Source organism: Anser cygnoides, chromosome 4 (genome assembly GCF_040182565.1).
Source record: "Anser cygnoides isolate HZ-2024a breed goose chromosome 4, Taihu_goose_T2T_genome, whole genome shotgun sequence".
Taxonomy (NCBI): Eukaryota; Metazoa; Chordata; class Aves; order Anseriformes; family Anatidae; genus Anser; species Anser cygnoides.
Window position 1 is genome coordinate 29159029 of NC_089876.1, and position 15804 is coordinate 29174832.

General features: G+C 38.6%; 2 protein-coding genes across 6 annotated transcripts in view; one reads left to right on the forward strand and one right to left on the reverse strand.

Annotated features, from left to right (window-relative positions):
• LOC106030796 (uncharacterized) overlaps positions 1 to 15804 on the reverse strand; it is a 59753-nt gene that overhangs the window by 43790 nt on the left and 159 nt on the right. For 3 of the 5 annotated variants that reach the window (XR_010831056.1, XR_010831055.1, XR_007167257.2), the window contains exons 2-4: positions 15492 to 15697; positions 10325 to 10499; positions 4928 to 5047 (exon numbers count right to left, since the gene is read on the reverse strand). Coding sequence is in view for 1 of the 5 variants with exons in the window: in XM_048074451.2 (XP_047930408.1) it covers positions 4928 to 5047; positions 15492 to 15518 (147 nt within the window). In the remaining 4 variants the exon portion in view is untranslated. The remainder of the gene's footprint in view (positions 1 to 4927; positions 5048 to 10324; positions 10500 to 15491; positions 15698 to 15804) is intronic. The other 2 variants (XR_010831057.1, XM_048074451.2) reach the window with 1 other exon arrangement.
• Positions 4317 to 11968, forward strand: EXOC1L (exocyst complex component 1 like). The gene is made up of 3 exons (XM_048074455.2): positions 4317 to 4797; positions 8123 to 8253; positions 10172 to 11968. The coding sequence occupies exons 1-3, from the start codon at positions 4677 to 4679 to the stop codon at positions 10433 to 10435; spliced, it is 516 nt and encodes a 171-aa protein (XP_047930412.1). The 5' UTR covers positions 4317 to 4676; the 3' UTR covers positions 10436 to 11968.

Sequence of the window (15804 nt, forward strand, 5' to 3'; positions counted from 1 at the left end):
TCTTAAGTCATCCCCTGTCTGAGCATCCATGTACTCTGAAGCTGGTACAGCACTCTTTTAATGGGATCCCAAAAGGAATTCAGGAGAAAAGTAGATCTGCAAATACATTTTAACCAACTGATGTCTCTCCAGCATGTATTTCTATGCTTCTACTTGAAAACTGAGTAAACAACTCAAGCCACACATCACCAAATAGCCCTTCTGCATGAAACTGTTATCTCTATTGCCTCTTACAGTTTTCAGTACAACTTAACTACTTTTATGCTTCACTGCACAGTGAATTTTATTGACATAGCTATCAAAACGTGAATAACTTGCCATAATGAGGAGTCAGATCATCTATAAACGTCAGCAGGAAAGCACGCCTGAGAAAAGTAAATCATTAATACAATGTAAAGTAATGATTGTTCGGAATTAGTTTTTTGAAGTCAGCTCAGAAACAGACACAGCCAGGTCACTGAAGAATGTTTTTTTCAAGATTTCCATTTTATACTCTAAAACCTCGTCTCAGATGTTAAACAAGCAGACCAGAGCCCTAAAGCTCTGAAGAATACTTACGGACAATGAACTAAGTGTTAAGTGAGAAAGCCATGCCTGGCTGAAACCTCAAACAGAAACAGCTATAGCAATGTAAATCCTCATTTCAATAAAATGGTAAATTACGTTTTTCAACCCATAGGGATCCTCTGCAGCTGTGAGAGATTATTCTGCACGTTTTATTTTCCTTCCTTCTTTTTGTTTCATAACATTGTCAAGTAAGGAACGAGGGGAAAGATGCTCTGGTGAACAGTGCTTTATAAGGGTGTGGTTCTTGCTGGGAATTTGAGATGTGAGAGTAAAGTTATGGCATCCAGAGTACTTCAGCATACAGAACACACTGAGTTCCCACCTGTCTCGAGCAGAGCAAGTGATCTCTTCTCTGTGCCTTATCCCAGTTAGCAGGACCTAGTCAATGTGCTTGGTTTAATAACTGAATGTAGGTGGAGGGCCCTTCAGACCACCGGTAGGTTTACTTGTCCAGTCCAGCCCCATCTGTGACTCCCACCTCCCACAGCTGCCAGTGCCCCAGGTGAACTGGCCCCAGCCCCTGCCTGAGCCCTTTGCCCTGTCTTGTCCCTGCTGTTCTTCTCTTGGACCTGCTTTGTCACCTTGTATTTGCCTGGTGACAACAGGGCTGCAGCTGGAACCTGCTATTTTCACAGTCCTGCTCTACTGTCCCAGTGCCGTGCCGGAGAGGGCAATGCCTATGCCAGGGTCACCTTCAGCTCCTGGGTTGCCCTTCCTAGGGCAGCAGCCCCACTGCTGCTGGCGACAGTAGGATTTTTCCTTCCTTAGCAGAAGGCAACAAATTAGTCTCTTCTACATTGACTTAGCCCAGTAATTATTTAATTTCTAAGACTGTGTTTTAAATGCTAGATGTTTATTCATTAAAAATAGTCACAGGCACCATTGGTAATATCTTCATTTCTGAGGACAGAAAGATGCCTGAACCTGGTGACTGTCCTGCTGTTGCAGTAACGACTACTCTGAAGCCCACCAAAATAAAATGAAATCTTGTTACTGACTAAATGGGTTTTGGATCAAGCCCCAAAGTAATCAGTCTGATGTATATACTAATGCACATCGGTAGATCCAAAGGAGTATAAGGACTCATCATAAATATCATTTCCAAAACTGTTGAATTGCTTTTTCCAAGAACAGTGTGTCTGAGAAACAATAAAGATTAGAAGTAGAGAGAGTTATCCTATTCGGAGTCCTACATCTGAATACAGTAAGGAAAACTGTATTTTCATATGGAGATTTGAAGGAAAGACAGGACACAGAAAGGAACAGAAATAATTAGTATTTGGCAGAAAGGTCTAAGACACTTCCCTGGTGAATACTTCACTTGTAAAGAGGTCCTTTGTAGACCACTGTGAGCCTGGGGTATGGGGTGCACAGCCTTCAGAAATATGTGTACTTAATCTACCTTGACAGATGCAGAGAACTCCAAGTTAAGTTTTGATTTAAATTTGTTTGTGGCTCTGGTAACAATAAGTTTGATTTGTTCTGGTTTATGTGTGTATGACACATTCACGGGTGGGATTAGGTGAGGTAGGGAAGTTCTGACGGGATGCTTGACGCCAGAATGGGAAGTTGGTCCTGGACCATCGTTAGTGTGTCCCTGCTGGCTGGGCAAATTACTGCCTCACTGTTGGCTCTGAGTCATGAATTGTCAGGATTTTGGCTTACAGTATTGTAGCTAAGGTGGAACTGAAATCTCATAGCTCAAATCTCCTGCTTAGCCTCTAGGAAACTGTTGCAGCGCGTCCTTTTCTATTCAGTAATAATAATACCAGCAAGGAGGTATATTAACGCAGAAACTTTTAATGGCAGGTTCTGAGTGGGATTAAATCTGAGTCAATTGGAGAGTTTCAAATTGCAGAACAGAGGGATTTCCTACGATAGTACTGAGTTGTGTACGCTTCTTCATACATGCTTACACATGTATAGTGGTACTTACCTGCTCTCAGCTAAACTTTAGCTTTGTGTATGAAATGTGTTATTTTTTGCATGAGTCATCTAAAAAGAGCCTCTTGATCCTTAAAAAGTATGTTTCAGAAGATGAAAGGGGAAAAAGAAAAAAAAAGAAAAAAAAAAAGAGAGAACAGAAATAATACCAGAAGAAAAGCAAAAGGGCGAAACAGAACAAGGAAGCAGATGATAGAATAAATTATAAGTAGGCAAGAAGCTCTGTGTAGGCACTGCAGATGCTCTTTACCTACTGTAAGAATCATTCTTCAAAATATTAAATATATCAATATACAACCAAGCATGGAGACATAAAAATTGGCTTTCTGTATTCCTGTAGAGGAAGATTCTAAAGCCTACCAAGTCTTATTTCCATTCCACCCAAGTCGGTATAGTAGCAGAGTAATTGGAGGGAAAAAAATTATTTTGCAAGTCACCTCCAAAATAGGATGGTCTTTTCTCCTCAGTGAAAGTGAGACTTCAAGACTATGAAGTGTAAGGTAAATACAAAAAAAAAAACAAAAACTGCTGCAGGTAATTCCATTACCAGCTGCACCAACACTGTGCTATGATTAATTCTGTGCTATGATTCTGTGAACGCTGTCCTGCTACACTCCAAGAGAGGATGGATGAACCAAGAATGAAACAATTCAAGAAAAATAGCGAACTACAATTTTTTCTGTTTCTTATTAAAACATTCAACATTAAATTCGCCATTATACCTTTTATGCATATACTCAGAGTGGTTGCTTAATGTAGCATTTGAGAATGCATTAAAGGATATTGCAGAAGTAATTTAATCTCTATAATATTTTTTTGCAATGTAATTTGGTTTAAGAGGAGCTATGCAGAAAATAGTTACATCACAGGACAGGATCTTCCAAGTGCTATCTGCATACACCACAGCTCAGAAACAAATCCAGAGGAATCTCTTACCAGAGCCTACACATCTGCTTTCTATTTTTTTGCTCAGTTGTATCTAACAGGTAGAAATGATTACATTACTATATAAGTTATCAAAATATTTTGCTTCTTTTCCAAAAGATTTCCAAATATGAAAACTGTAGCTTATCTTTCAGAACAATGCTTTAAGAGTGCATGCTTGCTGTGGTTTAACCTGGCTGGCAGCTCAGCACCACGCAGCCGTTCACTCACTCCTCCCATGGGATGGGGGAGAGAATCGGAAAAAAGGTAAAACTTGTGGGTTGTGATAAAGACTGTTTAATAGGACAGAAAAGCAAAGGAAACTAATAATGATGATGATGATGATAAAGGGATATACAAAATAAGTGATGCACAATGCAACTGGTTGCCACCCTTTGACTGATGCCCATCCCATCCCTGAGCAGCAGGAGCCCCTGCTCAAAACGCTCCCATGAAAACTGAGGCAAAATGACTTACAGTTTGATCAAACTGTGAAAAATAAAGTTTGGAAGAGGGTGTCATGCTCTTTTCCCAAGATAAGCTGTTGTGCATATATACTCTTTAAAGAGAAGTGATGAAACGTGTCCTTGTGCCTTGTATTGATAAAATACATCCCAAACCTGAAGCTTAGAGGAACTTTGCTTTCCCACAGTGGGGATGAAAATTCTTTAAGAGCTTTAAGAATCACAACTGTTTTTGCAAATACATGGAAAAAAAAATCTTCTAGTTCTTTTCTATCTTTTTCCCACTCACCTAGACAATATGCTTACTGGCTATAGCAGAGGGCAATTCTCCCTAACGTTACATCTACACAATTCTACCCGATTTCATTTCACTCCATGCCAGTAAAGCACCATGGACATTTATGGCACCAATCCCTTCTTCTAATATTTGCAACACCTTATTTTTTTTAATGCCCAACTTCTCCGTGCAGCCACAAGTTATCCCAGCAGGAAAAGGCTGGTACAGGCTGCCGCGCGCTCCAGACACTACGGGGCGGGGATGGAGATCCACGGGGCGGGGGGATCCGCGGGGCGGGGACGGGGATCCGCGGGGTGGGAGATCCACGGGGCGGGGATGGGCGATCCGCAGCCGGGTCCCGGCGCCCAAACGGGCGGCTGTGGGGCCGGGGCCGCGGCTCTCAGCGATGTCTGCCCCGAGCCCCGGGGCTGCGCAGGCCGGCGCGGCCGGGAGGCGGCGGAGGTGGAGGAGGAGGAGGAGGCTGAGGCAGGTCGGGGACCATGTCCTCGCTGGTGAAGGAGGACCTGGCCAAGCGGCTCTTCGGGCCCCGGCGGCTGCGGCTGCAGGAGTTCATCGAGGTGGAGGGCTCGGGAGCGGGGCGCTGCTACCTGTGCGCTGCAGGTACCCGGGGGGACATGGGGCCGGGGGGTGCATGGGGCTGGGGGATCCCCATGGGGCTGGGGGATCTCCATGGGGTCAGGGGATCCGCTGTGTGCTTAGGACAGGTGTTGTAAGAAAGCATAACGGGTACCTTAGCGGTTTTAATGGGATTTGGGGAGCTTTTGCACGATCCCTCGTTGGGTTGTGAAGTCCTCATGCTGTCCCAGTTGCCGAAGTAACTGTGGTTTAACTCGATCGGGAATAGTGAGAACTGTAATTAAAACAAGAGTGTGGGGATAAAATTAATTAGCCGGCTGTTTGCTAAATCTGATTTCAAGTGCATCTGTTTCTGAACGTTTTTAGAATGTGGTTTCAGAGAAGCCTGAATTATTTTTGTATTAGTTTTGCAACACTGAAAAAGAGGAGTACTCTCATCCATAAGTAGTTAAATCGAAGTGAATGCTTTTTGCAGTCTGTTTCCTCTTAATGTTCAAAACGCACATAGCAGGTAGAAATAATATATGTATTTGAGACTTTTCTTGGCAATATGGGCTGATGCCAACCATATTCTGTGGTTCTCATGTTTGTAAACATCTGAAGTCTTTGAATAATTTCATTGTACAGATTACTGGAAATACTGAGCAAGCTTTGTTTCCTGCACCCACATAATTTTAGTAGAAGAGACTTTGCACTTAAAAACTGTAAAAATAGTTTTAAGAAATGGATTCCTGAACATTGTAGAGCTTCTAAATGTACAAGAATAGCAACCTGATTCATAGTTTATAAAACAATCTGGTATATTTAGATGTGAGTGGCTGAACTAACAGTTCACTGTTGTGAAACTTCCAAAGAGGAGAAATAACATGCTCTACCTTCAAAATCTTTACTAAACATTTCTTTTTAAGGTAGAGAAGAACAAGCTACTATAGAAAGCCTCTAATCAGATTAACTGATTGGATGTCACTGAAGACATAAAGGAAAATTTATGTGGAGTATTGAGAGTGGGATCTCTCCAGTATCCAATATTAAACTCTCTTAACATATTCAGGCATAGTCAAGTAAGCGGTGAGCAGAGTGGACACCTGATGCTGAAAGATGGGTTTCATCCGTCTGCCAGCAGCTACTGTAATCCGCTGTGATTCTCTGGAGCAAATCACGCTGTCTAAAATCTTATCCCCACAATACATCCTGAGTATACTCCTGTGAATTTCAACTTACCATAACTAAGAAAAATCAGTCAGACTATATAAAGGCAAAACTTTAGAAGTCTATACCTTTTGAAATCTGCATTAAAATAAAATCTCGGTGTGGATAACTGAACAGTCTTATGTGTGTGCCATAGGCCAACCTTATTTCCCTTCCTTTTTGACAGTAGCAAGTCTCAGTTCTTGTATGAAGAATATAGTTCCTTTTGCTAAATGCTTTATAAACGCTGGAAGAACGTAAAGCTGAAATGCAGCCGTATTCAGGAATTTTCACAACTCTGTATCAGTATGCCTGAGAAGGGCAGCAGGGCTAACCTCATATCATCCAGTTGCATAGAGAGACTCTAAAAACAAGTTCAGTCCATGGAAGACATTAAGAAATAATTTGTGCTCTATGAAGGCATTGCCATATCAATGCCCTCCACAGGAAAAGCTGTGAGAATTTAATGAGTGAAATGGTAGATGTGAGATCATGCTGTATATCAAAAATAAAATTTTCTTTAACTATGTCAACTGAGTGCAAGAACAAGCAATACATCAAAAATGCAGGAAAAGAACAATGTTGTAGGTGAAAATTGTCCAGCCAGGTTTCACCACTGGACAGAACATGGCCCTGGCTTCATTGTGCTTATTGGAGCAGTTTCTTAACATCTGTTCTCTATCCTCATTTCATACAATCTCTGTTCCTACACAAGAGATGGAGGAGTGGCAGTCTGTGGGTCCTGGAGGTGCCTAGGATGTCCACTTGTATTTCTGAAAGGACTCTGAGCTTTTGGGGTTGGATTTGTTTTTGTTCAGCGCTGAGGGAGACCACATACTCCTTCACAAGAAAGCAAACAAAATGGGATAAAACTGGAAGTAAGAAGAGAACTTTCTAAGAGTAGCCTAACAGATGTGCTTGCAAATGAAAACCGCTGTAACTTCTCCATAGAGATAATACACCAGAGGTCCTGTGATTAAAAATCATTGAGTAATTATTACTGATAGGACCAGAAAGATATAAAAGCAAGTGGTTGGTTTTTCCCAGCAGGCTGTTTGGGAAGCTATAGGCTGAGAGAATTACAATCAATTTATATTTTTTTCTTTACTTTTCTCTGTAAGGGAAAGAAGCTCCATCTTTAACGTAATCCTTTATTTGTCTTTACTTTGTAGCCATCTTATAAACAAGTGAGAAGTCAAGGACATCATAACAGGAATAAAATAGTCAAGTTTCAGAATGGATTTTTCAAAAATTCAGGCAGCATTTAGAAATAAAAGAACTTTGGTCCTTCACCTGTAGTATCACGTTATGATGTCAAAATGTTCCTGCCAAATGTAGGTGACATCTAGCATTTACTTACCTTGGGCTACAAGATGGCTTGGGGAAGTTGGTCTGCCCTGCAGTTGTTATGCTGGATGTGCAGATGTTTCAGGCTCCAATGCTTTTCACCCTAATTATTGTGTGTTACAGAAGTCTGATCTCCTACACAGCACTCAATGTAATCAATTAATAATGGTAGTTATTATAAATAATATCCTCATGCTCTTTTCATTCTAATTTCCTGCCTGAATTGGAAAATAGTAATTTCTACAAAGATAGCACTGGGCAACTTGAAGCTTTAAGAAATATTTTCAATGTTGCTTCTGTTAAGTGACGTACTTACGTATTTTATAAGGAAACAAGAGTTTTGTTTAAGAAGTGATGGATATATAAGAGAACCCCAGAACAGGAAGTGTAGCACGAGTCTTGTAAATACAGAGCCTTCATAGTGATTCTGCATTTTTTTTACTCCAGCACCCCAGAAAGATTTCCCCTCAAAGTAAGTAGGATAAGTGGATTATCCACATAGATCCAGTGCCAGGACTGGTCTTCATTGCACTGCTAGTGAATTCAAATGAAAGGCTTTTGCGCAGCCAAGACTGTCTTTTCACGGGGCGGGGGAAGGTAAATCCTAAATCTACTGAATGCTGAGAGGTTTCATAGGCTGAGAACACTGGGCTATTTCTGCTAATTGCATAATAAAACTATTAAGTCCAGCATAGCACTATACCGCCCTGCACATCATCCTTTAAATTATTATTTAAAATGTACTGTAAGTCTTTTATTATCAGAACTCTTGGGAAGCGTGTGCTTGCATATCTAAAATATTTTTGTCTTGCAGTGACTAAAAGTGAAGAAGTAGAAATATGTATGGTAAAACACTTTCGAGTAGATCGAGAGGAGAAATACGAAGTAGTTGAAAAGTGGTTTCTGAAAGATCTGGAGATGATTGATGGAAAAGAAGCAGATACTGTAAGTGTTATCTATTATTAAATACATGTATTAGAATATACTTTTCTTGTGTTGCAATTTGGAATACAAGTATTGAAATGCAATTGGAGTGCATTATCTAAAAAAAAAAAATCTGTCTAAAAAACAAAACAACAAAAAAACCTCCATGGAATTTTGTGTCTATTGTGTGGGAGAGGGTACAGATTACATTTGCACTTTTTGGGCAGGGCAGGAGAGATTTTTTTTTTGTTTGTTGTAATCTTCATCTCTCTTGTTGACATCTGAAGGACAAGCTGGATGTTTTCTAATTTGCTCTCATAACTTGGGATAAAAGTTCTCCACTGCAGCTCCCAGTATAAATTTGGATTAATCCAATTTAATGTGTATTAGAAAATAATATTTAGTTAAATATTTTTATGGAGGCTGTGCCCCTGCCATTTGAATTTATGAACCTGTTCTTTGTGTGGCAAAGAGGATTTGTGTCAATATGTAAAACATCGTGTAAGTGCGGCATTTGGTGTACCAGCTTAGGAAATTGTGCCTCTTTCATTTAACTTACATCTCATTCCCATTACTTGGATCAATTAAATATTTGTATTTGGCTAGATTTGTGTGATCAGACTGCTAAAAACTTCAGCTAGATTTGCATGATTTTACTTGTAAAAAAAAAAACAACTCATAATCTCTCAGATAAAATTACAGAAGGGTAAAATGAGGCTGCAGTAGTACAATACAAGCCAACACCAAAAGTAGAATTAAATCTTATAGAAGCTAGAAGAATTTGCTGAGGAGAATATCTTACTGTAGGTAAGACATTTTAACAGTCATCCATGCATAAAAATGTAGTACAGGGAAAGATTACTTTTTTTTTTTTTTTTTTACCCCGAAAGAGCTTTCAAATGAACATAAAATAGAATTCAGATTATTCTGATATCAAGAGCCCACAAGAAAGGTTTCACAGTCTTGATCTAAGGAAAATGAGAGACTCTAGTTGTACTCATTCTATCCTGATGACTGTTCCCCTTCGAAAAAAGTCTCCCACAGCTCTTGCATGGGGAGCCAGGCGAGCTCTCCAGTAGTCTGTGGTCCTCTGCATGTTGTCCTGAAGTCTGAAACTAGGAACCTGGGAGATGGTGGAGGTGAGCTCAGGTTCAAAGTAGCTAAAACTAGTAATCCTTTATGTCCTCTCTCCAAATTATCTTGCATCTGGAAATGTTCCTGTCCCTTCCCCAGCCAAGGCAGACAGCAGATTTCCTTATCACTTGTGTACATGAATTTATTTCAGCCTTTTTTTGAAATGTTTTGTACTAAAATACCCTTCAGAGATGATTCAGCCTTCCACAACTTGGATGATCAAAATCTTATTTTTGGTTATAGAAAAGCCTAAATGAACCTTAAACTCCTGATTATAGAGTGATTGACACTGCTATAAATATTCATAATATTGCTATTCATATCTATAGAATTTAATAGAACTTAGCTGCTGCTAGTATTAATTGTGCCAAGGAGCCTGAAAGCACACAGAATAACAATTTAGGCAGGAAGGGGAATCAATATTCTTCTTCTGACAGGCATATATAGTTATAGTCCAAGGCAAGTGCTTTTCATATAGTGTTTTAGGCAACATGACAAATCAGTTCATTTCAAAACAACCTTGTATAATCCCAATAAAGTGCAGGGTATCATTTGGCCAAACTCTGAAAGTTTCACTCAGGCAAAATTCCTAATGGCAAAGAATAGCAGCTAATTATAAACTGCTACTTTGTAAAGTTTTAAAAGACCCTTTAGTATGAATGACAGAAATATGCAAAGTGCATAGCTAATACTTTTTAGTATCCATCAAACTGAGAAAAAGGCCTGAAGGTATCTGAGCAGAGAACAATTGCCATTCTAATGTCTGTAATGCATGTAATAACTTCGTTCTCTCTCCATTTTTTAGGATAATCCATATTTTGATATGCACTTCCACAAAGTCTACAGTTTGGAGGCATATAGTTGTGCATCTAAATATACCTTTGCTCGAACGCTAAACAAACTGAATGAAATGTACCTTAAAAAGGACTTGAAGATTGTGAACTTTGATGACACCTACCTAAATGATGATTCAATCTGGTCATCCAACAATAGGGATTGCTTAGTACTTATGAGGATATGCTTCTATGCTTCCAACCTTTTATGTCTCTCCCTGTGTCCCTTGTCCTGAAGATGCATTTTGTAATGTTAAAGGTGACTGGTTGATTTTCACTGACCAGCATTTCGTAAATCATCTGTTGAAAAAGACAGCAAGTGATGTGCAGCATCTGCTTCTTAATTTATGTATCTAAGTCAAAAATGGAACATACTTTTTAGATATATAAATGAATGGTCAATTGCTTATGTTAGCAGGGCCTTACTGGCAAGTACAAATATATGTGACTCAACAAAGGGACAGTGATTCTTATGTAAGCAGAGTTCAGCATTTGCTCATTGTTTATGGAGTTATAAATTATTCTTCATGAATTGCTATAAATATTTTTTTAAAATATTTTAAGAGCATTAACAGTTCGTATACCTCCTGGAAGTAGAAAAATAAAGCAAACAAATGAGTTCTGTACAAGAACGATGCACATTTCCATTTTCAAATATGTTGAAATACAGAACTCTGTTAAAGAGATCACACCTACATAAATAGACAAATACAAATACTCATCCTTATGAATTGGAGTTTTGCATTCAGGTACCAGGGACCAGCTTTTCACTTAATTATTTTCCCCCCAGAACATCTAGTATTCCGTTTGGTCTTTCCATTTTTTGTGATGCTGTCATAGAAACATAAAATGGATGTTCTTAACCAGAACTGTTTTTTGTCAGACCTTTCAAGCCTTTTTTGTTTTATATCATTAATGTCTTCTTTCTTGCAATTTGTTGTTTTATGTGCATGAACAGACCTGGTTATGGAACAGAAACTGATTGTTTATGTCTCTTCTCTGCCTCAGGACCAAGAGTTAACAAAATACTACAGGATATCCTATGTAAACAGTAGTTGTTGGCAATTAGTTACAGTTACTTTATGGGCAAGTGATAGACTTTTCAAAATTCATGGAATAACGAGAGTAATTTTCAGCAGTTTCTAGCTATGTGTTAGCATATTCAGTGTACTACTTAAATGTCTATTAGTACTTACAGTTGCATTTAATGTGGGGTGGATTCTACTGAGTGGTTGGGAAGATCTCACCCATAACAAAAAAACAAACAAACAAACAAACAAAAACAAAACAACAACAAAAACAACAGCTGACAGTATTATATTACAGTAGAAACAGAAGATGAATTAAAGCTGTATTGACCAAGAGCTGCAGAAGAACAACACTGCCAAAAAGCAGCATGGTGATATTGCTCCGTGTCAGTCAGCTAAGCTAGCTGGCTGCTTCTCCCATAGTCAACAGAGAAAGAAATGCCAAACCAAAAGGTGATTCTGAGAAACTTTTGGTCAGAACTTCCAGCAGGAGAAAACTTTTCTCCTTTGGCAGCCTACAGAGCACAGAGAAACTAGCTCTGGACTAAACCAGCTAAGTACCTAAAGCTGACGAACGTAAATAGCTCCCAGAAAATCACAAGTTGGTTACTGCCTTCTCCGAGTACCTGGCATTGTAAAGTGGGCAAGGATACCACGACTTGGACTTCACTGTTGCCTTTCACATGGACTCCCACTTTTAAAAACATCTAAATGTACTTCAGATTCAAAATTGAAATAAAATCAAGTAAGTGAGAATATATTTGAAAAACTGTATAAAATGTACAGCTTTCTACTTTACTTTTTAAGTGTTAACCTAGTGCTTGTATATAGAAAGGCTATATATTTGATTACCTAATCTTAAGAAGTTATATATTTATTCTAGGCGTGTGATGTAAATTGCATACATTCTCATACAAAGTATTTGTGTATATCTTGACCATCATGATGGCAGTTTCTATGGGTTAATACAAATCTTCTGCAGTTTTGAAGGACTTAAGTCTTTTATTTGTCACCTAAATATTGTTAAAGAGAAGGGCTGCATTTATAGTAATAATTTATGAAATGTAGTTGTTCTTTGCAGAATGTCTTTGGTATAATCCAGTCCAAGTACGTGTGTTTTAACATTTGATCCATCGCTACAAAAAGTATTTGCCCAATGCCCAGGCTCCACAAAAACATTTTTAAGAGCAAGTATAATTCAGAATACTGTTATATATGACACATTGTTTTGTTTGGGCTCTGTATTATTGTAAAGATCACAATATTTTCAGTAATGTTTACAAGTTCTTTGCTTAACAGGTGCAAAAAATTCTTCTCTGGGTGGAAAAGCTCCCATCGTTGGTCTTGTAATAAAATATATAGAACCTCTAATAAAAAACACCTCACTTTTTTGTTGAAATAAACTACAGGTGGTGACTTCCTGACCAATAATTGTCCTGTATCATGTTAGAAACTGATTAGCTAAAAATGACTATAATGTTCAAACATATTTAATGGACTTGTGTAAGTAGTTCATATCTTCCTGTTCTTGTTACTGTATAAACATTAAATTGATTATATCAGAAGACAAATAAGCCTGCATTTTATGTGGAATAATATATAACTCAGATCTTTTTGCCATTTCTTCTGTCCAATAACATCCTAATTCAGATATTCTTTACTAAGTGATCAGAAAGGAGAAAAAAGGAACACTCACTGTCTATATAAATGATTTCAGGTAGCATCAAAAGGAAAAAATATTGATAGCGATCTTTGTGGACCTAATCTAGGGCCTTTTTGCATTTCCACAATTCTTCATATAATGCCAAATATCAAGGCACTGTGCAAGTGCTAGACTGACCTAGTCACGCTATGGAAAGTCTTTGTCCTCAAGTGCTGGAGACTGTCACTCTGTGGTTAGTACAGCACAGCTGCACCACAGGAGATAAAGACTATGCTAAATTATAAATGGAAAAGACCTGACAGGCTAAATAGCCCATCTTTCAATTAAGGCAAAATTGTTTCCTACATCACATTTCCTGACATTGGATATACAGAATGCAGTTTGAAATATAATATCTGGGGATTCATCTGCTTCTCCTGGAAGACTTTTCCAAAATTGATTAGGAAGAAACTTACAGGAGTAAAGGATTATCACAAATGCATTTGTAGCTTTCTTATAAAAGGTTTCAACCAAACTGTGAAGTGAATTAATACTTGAGATTGTGGATATAAAGTGGACTTCATGTTCAGAACACAGGAATTGTTACCAGCCAGATCTGTTCCAGAGGGGGGGAAAAAAAAAAAGGAAAAAAAAAAAGGCAACCTGAAAATGAAGAAGATAATGAGCAAAGGAAACTTCATGCGTACTTGTTTAAGAGGCAGAGAGAGAACATAGCCTGTCATAAAAGACGTGTGATGTTCTTTGTCCTAAGTGTATTATTAATTCTTCAAATAATATCAGGATTAAGAACACAGAGAAACCTGTGACAAAAGAATTCATATTTTGTATGTAGCTTTTATCAATATCTATTTGTCTTCTTTTTCCATACATTAAAAAAATAATAATAATATCATTCAGATAAGATTGTTCTGTATCAACAAAAAATATACTGGTGAGGTTCCACTGGAGTTCATGGATTTCAGATAATTTTTACCATCTAAGACTCATAACCTTGTATTTAAGCAGACAAACTCTTTTCCTGTTTGTTCATCTTTCACTGATTACTAATCTTTTCCAGCATCTTAAGTTAAACAAACAGATAGTATAAGCAGTTACTTGTCATTAATTTGGTGACTTAACTTTCTATTCCTTCTTGCCCCCGGCTGACAGGTCTAAAACCAGTAAAGTGCAGTCTTTGATCAAGGCAGATTTTTTAAAACATTTGGGAAGTGAAGCAGACCTGGGAGGGGAGCGTATTCTGAACTGTGCCTCCTGTGTTATTTCTCTTTCTTGTTCTCCTTTGTATATTGGAGTCATACATACCCACGTCTTCCCAGCGAAAGCCTATATTACTTCTTTCCTTGTCATCTACCCCAATACTTTGTCACTCTCAGAATATAAATTTATCTTTTCCCTGTAAAATGGGGGATTGTATTACATAATTAGTAATATGCAACTTCAGAATATTTTCTCCTGAGTTAAAGTTAGGATTGGAAGAGAAAGGCCCTTTCTCAAAGCATCTGTGGAAGCTAAAATAGGAAGGGAGAGAATGGCACTGTGCATCCTGTAAGATGATCTCATGTCTGTTTTAACATGTGTAAACACATGTAGCATTAACAAACAATGCTTTGTTTCTTTTTCTGCCCTGAAGCAGAATTAACAGATAAAGACAGACAACTAGGAGGGCTTTGACTAATAACAACAAAAGCTTTATGAAACCCTATCCAATTTTTTTATGGCAGCCTTGTCCAGTCTTTATAGATCTAGAGAGAGACAGTTACATTTTGTGGTGAAACCGAGGAATTACCAAACTGAAACTTCTCTTTTAACCTTGGCCCTCATGAATGATATATTACAGAATTACACAGCATGCTGTTTTATAAGTCAGAAAATTGAAGTACATTCAGCAAGACAGTGTTGGTCAGTAATGGTTAAATATTTTCCATCAAGTAGAAAGATAATATAGGTAAAATGAGATCACAATTTTACATGCTAAAAGGCCACATTTTGGTAATTTATATCATTAACTTGAATGTTTTCTGTTTTTCCTAATTGGTAATGACCTGGGTAATACGTTTTATCAACCCTACCTTCAAGACATACTGACGTATTACTGTGAATTAATCATACAGTTCAAGTAATCTGTAATGATTGCAGCCTTCTCTTAACTGTGCACGTAAGACTTAAAAAATACTGTATTAATTTACATGAATAATACTAAAGATGAATGAAGTATATTGATCACGTAGAGAACCTCCATCGTGGCGAAGTTTGAACTGGAATTCACCAAATTCAACAGTGGCCAAGGCCAAATGTGGATGTCATTTCTCTGGGTGAGATTCCACATCCTGGATGTCACACCTACTAGTCAGAGTAACTTCTTCCTCAGAGAAGTTTGGTGTGGTGGGCACCAAAGCCTCTCAGTTACTTAAGGATGCTTCTGCTAAGGGATAAAGGTAAAATCTGAATGTTTCTCACAGAAGATACATTAATCTGGTGCTGTGGCCTAACTGAATTATGACGGTTCCCTTGCAGCTGTGCTCAGATGGAATGCTTTCTCACTTGAAATCCTAAGATTTTACAATACATTGTATTGTCTTCATCTGTTAACACTGGGTGTACCTGCACTTCTTCAGCGAATGCTCTCATCTCCTACAAGCTGCATAACCTCTTCACCACCCTGCCATGAGGTCTGCCGAGGACACAGGGACACCAGGAGCCAGCTGACGGGCTCGCCAGGTCTTTCAGGGCGAGAGCTCCCTCATCATACCCCCACTGGTCGCAACACTGGGAGATCACACTGGCGTTATTTTCTTGCTCTTCACGACCTGTAATTACATACCAAAGTTTTGACAGAACAGCTAACCTCTCCCAGCAGCTCTGGAGCGGGCTCCTTGCCCCTCCTTAGCTCGGCAGAGGTTTTCCAGCTCCTTTC